The following is an 8480-nucleotide window of genomic DNA, read 5'->3' as shown; positions in this document are numbered from 1 at the left end:
CCAAACAAAGTAATCAAAAAGGATAAGGGAAAGAAGAAAGTGCGGGTTGAAGGCGAAGGAAACTGCTTCCATTGCGGTCAACCAGGACACTGGAAACCTAACTGCCCAATACTTCGCACACAAGGCAAAGAAAAAGGTATATTCATTGTTGAGGCATGTAATGTGGTTGAATCTATAGATTCGTGGTGCATAGATTCTGGAGCCACTAATCATGTTTGCAATTCATTGCAGGGATTCCAGGAATCCAGAAGCCTCAATGAAGGAGAGATATACTTGCATATGGGATCTAATGCCAAGGTGGAAGCTAAAGCAGTGGGAGTGGTTCATATGCAGTTTGACAGTGGGAGGAGTCTTATATTAGAAGATTGTCTTTATGCGCCAAATGTTAGGCACAATTTAATTTCAGTTTCTTCGTTGGTTTGCAAAAATTATATTTTTACTTTTGGAAAAAATGTTTTAATTAAATTAAATGGTTGTGTTATAACTTCTGATGCATTGAAAGATAATCTATATGTTTTAACTCCTAGCTCATATCAAATGCAAAATTATGAATTAAATGCAACTTCATCTAGATTGAATGTTAAAAGAAAAACAGTTTCTCCAAACTCATTGTATCATTGGCATCTACGATTGGGTCACATCAATCAAAATAGGATTCAAAGGTTGGTTAAAGAAGGTTTATTACCTTGTGAGGCAGAGGAGCCTATGCCAAGTTGTGAATCCTGTATTGAAGGAAAGATGACTCGAAGGGCTTACTCAGCCAAAGGAGATAGAGCCAAAGAACAATTAGAGTTGGTGCACACAGACGTGTGTGGTCCCATGAACACCCAAGCGAGAGGAGGGTTTGAGTACTTCATCACTTTCATTGATGATTATTCACGTTTTGGATATATTTACCTAATACGACACAAGTTAGAAGCTTATGGAAAATTCCGTGAGTTTCAGGCGGAAGTGGAGCGTAAATTAGGTAAACTTATCAAAACACTTCGATCTGATCGAGGAGGTGAATACCTCTTCGGGGAGTTCAAGGATCATATGGTCAATGAGGGAATTGTGCGCCAGTTATCCGCACCTGACTGCCCTCAACAGAATGGAGTGGCAGAAAGGAGAAACAGAACTTTACTTAACATGGTTAGATCTATGATGAGTTTTGCTACATTACCTCTATCATTTTGGGGATTAGCCTTAGAATTAGCGATGTATATTTTGAACTGTGTTCCATCCCAGTCTGTTTCAGGAACGCCATACGAGCTGTGGTTTGGACGTAAACCTAGTTTAAATCACATGCATATATGGGGGTGTCCAGCACACGTGCGAAAGAAACAGGCAGATAAGTTGGAAGCAAGATCAGATGCATGCTTATTTGTTGGCTATCCTAAGGGCACTAGAGGTGGATTATTTTATGATCCCATGGACAATAAGGTTATTGTTAGCACTCATGCTGTTTACCTGGAGGAGGATTATATTATGAATCACAAACCTAGTAGCCAGATAATGTTAGAGGAGATGGTTGGCACGTCAGAGATACCCCCAGTGGACACACCTAATATAAATACTGAGAATGATGAGACACAAGAATTCCCTGTTGAATTACCATCATCTAGTACATCGATTCCTGCACCGGTCCTTCGGCGTAGTGGGAGGACTATCATCCAACCCGAAAAACTCACACTTTTGGGTGAGGTCTATGAGGCTGTCCCCAATAAGCATGAGTCGGACCCAGTAAGCTATGCGGAAGCGTTGACCGATATAGATGCGAATCGTTGGAAAGATGCCATGAAATCAGAGTTGGAATCGATGTATTCTAACAAAGTCTGGGATGTTGTAGAACTTCCTAGTGGGGTTCAGCCCATTGGTTGTAAGTGGATCTACAAACGAAAGAGAGGAATGGATGGGAATGTTGAGACATTCAAAGCTAGACTGGTTGCCAAAGGCTTCACTCAACGTGAAGGTATTGATTATGAGGATACATTCTCACCAGTTGCAATGCTTAAATCTATTCGCATTCTTTTGGCCATTAGTGCTTATTATGACTATGAAATATGGCAGATGGATGTTAAGACAGCATTTTTAAATGGCCATCTTGAACAAGACATCTACATGAGGCAACCAGATGGTTTCGTGGTTAAAGGTCGTGAGGACTATGTATGTAAGTTGAATAGGTCTATTTATGGACTTAAGCAAGCTTCACGCACATGGAACATTTGTTTTGATCAGGCAGTCAAATTATTTGGCTTTGAACAAAACGTGTTTGAACCTTGCGTTTATAAGAAAAAACAGGGTAATGTCATCATGATTCTCGTTTTATATGTTGATGACATCTTGCTCATTGGTAATGATGTAGAAGCATTATCATCAGTTAAAAGGTGGTTGTTCAATAAATTTGAGATGAAAGATCTTGGAGAAGCAAGCTATATTCTTGGGATCAAGCTTATGCGAGATCGGGTTAAAAAGAAAATAGGCTTGTCTCAAGAGTCTTACATTGACAAAGTTCTGATCAGGTTTGGAATGGAAAACTCTAAGAAAGGGTTTTTGCCATTTAGACATGGGTTGGCTCTTTCTAATGACCAGTCTCCCAAGACTGATAAGGAAATTGAGCAAATGAGGCGGATACCATACGCTTCGGCAGTTGGTAGTTTCATGTATGCCATGGTCTGTACCAGACCGGACATCTGCTACTCGGTAGGGATTGTCAGTAGATATCAGTCCAATCCTGGACTTGATCATTGGTCAGCTGTGAAGAATATCTTAAAATACCTTAGAAGAACTAAGAATCTAATGCTCATTTATGGAGGTGATGATCTGGTTCCAGTCGGATATACGGATTCTGATTTTCAATCAGATCCAGATGCCAGGAAATCTACATCTGGATATGTGTTTAAGTTCAATGGAGGGGCAGTTAGTTGGAAGAGTGTCAAGCAGGGTTGTACTGCTAACTCAACCATGGAAGCAGAATACATTGCAACCTCTGAGGCAGCAAAAGAAGCTGTTTGGTTGAGAAACTTTCTAATTGAACTGGAGGTTGTGGAGCATATAGATCGGCCTATGACGCTTCATTGTGATAATAGTGCAGCTATAGCCCAAACCAAGGACCCAAAATTTCATAAAGGAACAAGACACATTCAGAGGAAACATCATGTGGTTCGTGATATAGTAAAGCGAGGAGATATACTTGTGGCCAAGATTGCATCGGAACATAACCTTGCTGATCCATTCACAAAGGCTTTACCGATCAAGATGTTTGATCGTCATATGGAGAACATGGGAGTTAGATGTGATTTGAATTGGCTATAAGTGCAAGTGGGAGCTGTTAGGATATGTGTGCCCTAGCATAGCAAATTCTAATTTTGGATTGTAAAAGTCATGGTTTCTTGTCTGGATATTATTATTAAAGCATTATACAATTGGTGAATGGAATGTATTATTTTTCGATTCTTTATGGAATTGATGGTGTCCGCTTAATTACAAAATATATTTATATATGTATGTAATGGCAATTAATACTATGATATAAATTAGTAATCATAAATGGTTTAAAGTCGGTAATTATTGATGGACATTTAATTAGTTAAGACTTAAACCGGGTCCACGATAGATTGAGATATATTGCGAGAGCTGTCGTATGCAATTGCTCTCTATCACAGTCATGGCTTTTGACTCTCAAGCATGAGAGAAGTATAGACTCTTTTATTAATTAATAATTACTTTGATTTGTTCGGCGGATACCTCGGGATCCTTAGATCGACACTTTGGGTAGTTATGTAATTAATAATTAGAGGTCTATATTCTCAATATTTGCATCAGTGCTATTTGTATTTATTTTGTTTTGATTATGGTTGATCACAAATTAAATTCGAAGGCCTTCGTATGTTTTAGACAAATGTTTTATATATATATATTTATTTAATAAATTATTATTATTTTTTGTCAAATAAATATTTTATTATGATCGAACCGGAAATAATCAAAGGTAACAAAATAATTATATTAATTATGTTGTCGGATTGATGGCTTTAATTATCCGATAAATAATTAAGCATAGAGGGGTCAAAGTGCGACATTGACTTAGAGGTTATTTACTATTTAATTGGAGTGCAATTAATTTCTTTTAGTGGAGTAGAAATTAATTTATGAATTAATTGAATTGGGTCCATGGTTTAATGGACCGGACCAATTATTAATTTATAAGAGCCAAGAAAATAGTAAGCCCAAAAGGATTCTCACCAATAGCCCAAGTTGATATTGGAGGCATGTTAGGATTGAGAAAGTTGAATTAGAGATGGAGAATGATTTATTGTTTCCTTATTCTTATTTTTATTTTGCCTATATATACATGAGTTCATGTATATTTTAGGTGTGACTTGGAGAACAGGAAAAAGGAATACACTTTCTCTCTCTAGATTTTAGGGTTTTGTTTCTCTTCTAAAGGAGGCTACCACCAGCCTAGATTCTAAGGTCATTCATCAAGGCATATTGGTGATTCCTAAAGGGAAGATAATAATCAAAAAGAAGGAGAAAGGATCTTACTAAAGGAATCTACAATAAGTGAGAATATTCACTTTAGAGGAAAGTTCAAAAGGTTTACTCAGACCTTTGATGTGAGTATTCAATCTGTTTATTGAATTATGCATCATCTTTTATTTATCTTTGCATAAAACTTGTCTCCATGTAATGAATCAAGATCTATGATTGCAAATCCCTCAAAAAGTTTTAAAAATTTGCACGTTTCCCAACAGTGGTATCAGAGCACATGGTTTGATTCATTACTAGAGAACATGTGTTTATAAAAATCATATTCATGGATCCAAATTATATATACATATATAAAATTATTGATATATGTTGATGTATGATTTATTATGTTGATATATATTAATACATGTTGATGTATGTATAATTGTGAATGGATGATGATGTGTGTTTGGGCCATGGATGAAGCTTATAGGTATATAGAATGTAATTTTATTTTTGGATAAATGTAATTAAGGCTTTGTTTTAGCCATTTGAAAATTCAATGATGTAATTTAATTTTTTCCATTGTATTTCAAATTGTAAGTATTTATTAAAGCCATGTAATATTCATCAAATGATGCTATGAAGCTTCAAGAAGGTCCGAAAGGGTTAAATTATGCTTCAGTAATTTTCTGGAATTTTTTCAAAATTTTCGGGAATTTTTTGAGGCTTAATTTAATTTTCTGGGATTTTTCCGGATTTTTTGGAATTTTTTCTGCGTTTTTCCGGTGGCCGGAGCTTCGCCGGCGGCGAGAAGAGGCGTCGGAGGTGGCCCGGATCAGGTGTGGCAGTGGCTAGGTGAGCCTGGCGCGTGTTCCACACGCGCCAGGAGTGGGCTGGTCAATGATAAGCTAGCGCGTGGATCTCACGCGCCAGCCAAGGAGTTGGTACACTCCACGCGCCCCAGGCGCGTGGGAGCGCGTGAGGGTGCATTCCAAGCGCCCCAAGCGCGTGCCGGCACGTGGGGGCGCGTGGGAGCGCGTGCAGCTTGCCCTAGGCGCGTGCCAGCGCGTGTGGGGTCCTCCGGGCTCGTTCCAATCGGCGTTTTGCTTCTCCTGACGCGTACAAGCTTCCTATGGGTGTTTACAGACAGTTGAAGGATGCCCGTACAGCAAGAATAGTTTTTAAATGTTAAAAGCTGAATCCATTGGCCATTTATATTGCTTCTGTCTATTATTTGATGCATGGAATAATTTAATGCTGATTATAATTGTTCATGCATTGGATCTATGATTTTTAATTAAATGGCTTGATTTATATTAATTAAATTATGAAGATAAATTGGATTAGATTGCTAATTAATTTGAGAGCATTTATTGGGAAACAGAAAAATTATTTTTGTAAATTATTTTTTGCCTCAAATTAAATATTAGTGAATCATTTAAAATCCATATATTTTCTAAATTTAATTGGATTAAAATCAAGGCGTTTTGCATGCATTAAATCATGAATTGAAAACCCTAGTTTTACATTATTAAAAATTGAGTGGGAGCGGGGATTTTTTATACATTACCCCATGGCCTTCGTAATTATAACCATTATGATTAGATCTTTAAAAATAAGGCTTCACGCATGATTTAAAAAGTGTCTGGATTACAAGAATGGTTGTCTCACGAAAATATATTTATTAAATAACCATTATAGTTAGATCTTTAAAAATAAGGCCCCACGCATGATTTAAAGAGTCTAAGTTATTAATGGCAATATATTTAATATTTGTTTTTCCGTTGGAGCATTAATTATGTTATACACTCAATCTAAAATCAATAGTATTAACTCCCCAACGGAGTGGTCTATACTAGGTGATTTTAGAAAGGCTAAATCTAATCGGGAATTATTTCATATTTAGATAAGGCATTGTCTAAAGAGATATGGAAATAATGAGTTATTCTCGTCAATAAGTAATAATGAATTCCGCCAACCGGATAAGTTATTGGCATATTGATTGTCCGATTTTTCATGCAATGTGGTTAAGGGACCCACAATTAATTAATTGTTTTATACTTGCATGATTATTATTATTCACTTTATTTATTGTATCAATGCTTTTATTTTCAGAATTATCATGACTAGTCCATTCAGTCCACTTGCAAACATACTAAAAGAGAATCGATTAACTGGACCTAATTATATCGATTGGAAAAGGCAACTAGATATTGTACTCACATATGAGGGGTTGAATTATGTGCTTACTACTCCTAGACCTTCTCCACCTTTGCCTGAGGATCCTCCTGAGGAGCATGAAGTATTTAAGAAATGGAATAAAGCAGATGAGATGACTAGGTGCTACATTCTTGCTTCACTCTCGAATGTACTCCAAAGTCAACATCTTCAATATCTCACTTCTGCAGACATCATGCTTAACCTTAAGGAAATGTTTGGGCAAATTGGTAAGAGCGCACGCCAAAATGCTATGACAAATTTGATGACCATTAAGATGGTCCAAGGTACTTCAGTTCGGGAACATGCTTTAAAAATGATTGGTTTTTTAAATGAACTGGAGATCTTTGGATGCAACTTGGATGGTGAACTTCAGGTTGACATGATTATCGCTTCATTGCCAGACTCATTTAACTCTTTTAGGGTTAATTATTATATGAATAAGCTTGAGTACACACTCGCTGAACTATTGAATGAGTTGGTAACCTTTGAAGGGATAAACAAAAGCAAGGGTGCATCTATCAACTACACTCAGTCTGCTGGACCATCCACTTCTAGGCCCAAGAGGAGGGGCAAGAAAAAGAAGAAGGATGGTGCCAAAACTGTGGTTGTGCCAAACAAAGTAATCAAAAAGGATAAGGGAAAGAAGAAAGTGCGGGTTGAAGGCGAAGGAAACTGCTTCCATTGCGGTCAACCAGGACACTGGAAACCTAACTGCCCAATACTTCGCACACAAGGCAAAGAAAAAGGTATATTCATTGTTGAGGCATGTAATGTGGTTGAATCTATAGATTCGTGGTGCATAGATTCTGGAGCCACTAATCATGTTTGCAATTCATTGCAGGGATTCCAGGAATCCAGAAGCCTCAATGAAGGAGAGATATACTTGCATATGGGATCTAATGCCAAGGTGGAAGCTAAAGCAGTGGGAGTGGTTCATATGCAGTTTGACAGTGGGAGGAGTCTTATATTAGAAGATTGTCTTTATGCGCCAAATGTTAGGCACAATTTAATTTCAGTTTCTTCGTTGGTTTGCAAAAATTATATTTTTACTTTTGGAAAAAATGTTTTAATTAAATTAAATGGTTGTGTTATAACTTCTGATGCATTGAAAGATAATCTATATGTTTTAACTCCTAGCTCATATCAAATGCAAAATTATGAATTAAATGCAACTTCATCTAGATTGAATGTTAAAAGAAAAACAGTTTCTCCAAACTCATTGTATCATTGGCATCTACGATTGGGTCACATCAATCAAAATAGGATTCAAAGGTTGGTTAAAGAAGGTTTATTACCTTGTGAGGCAGAGGAGCCTATGCCAAGTTGTGAATCCTGTATTGAAGGAAAGATGACTCGAAGGGCTTACTCAGCCAAAGGAGATAGAGCCAAAGAACAATTAGAGTTGGTGCACACAGACGTGTGTGGTCCCATGAACACCCAAGCGAGAGGAGGGTTTGAGTACTTCATCACTTTCATTGATGATTATTCACGTTTTGGATATATTTACCTAATACGACACAAGTTAGAAGCTTATGGAAAATTCCGTGAGTTTCAGGCGGAAGTGGAGCGTAAATTAGGTAAACTTATCAAAACACTTCGATCTGATCGAGGAGGTGAATACCTCTTCGGGGAGTTCAAGGATCATATGGTCAATGAGGGAATTGTGCGCCAGTTATCCGCACCTGACTGCCCTCAACAGAATGGAGTGGCAGAAAGGAGAAACAGAACTTTACTTAACATGGTTAGATCTATGATGAGTTTTGCTACATTACCTCTATCATTTTGGGGATTAGCCTTAGAATTAG

At 37.3% G+C, this 8480-nt stretch overlaps 1 protein-coding gene across 1 annotated transcript; it reads left to right on the top strand.

Moving 5' to 3' along the window:
* Positions 1 to 6629: 6629 nt before the first annotated feature.
* LOC132314796 (uncharacterized) lies at positions 6630 to 7285 on the top strand (the record flags this gene model as incomplete). The annotated part of the gene is made up of 1 exon (XM_059813612.1): positions 6630 to 7285. A coding segment is annotated over exon 1 (498 nt), but the record flags the coding sequence as incomplete, so codon positions are not given.
* Between the last annotated feature and the right edge of the window lie 1195 nt (positions 7286 to 8480).

Source organism: Cornus florida, unplaced genomic scaffold (genome assembly GCF_030987335.1).
Source record: "Cornus florida cultivar Cherokee Brave unplaced genomic scaffold, ASM3098733v1 CherokeeBrave_3.0.0_Hap2_Chr06, whole genome shotgun sequence".
Taxonomy (NCBI): domain Eukaryota; kingdom Viridiplantae; phylum Streptophyta; class Magnoliopsida; order Cornales; family Cornaceae; genus Cornus; species Cornus florida.
This window is presented reverse-complemented; position numbering and strand designations above follow the sequence as displayed.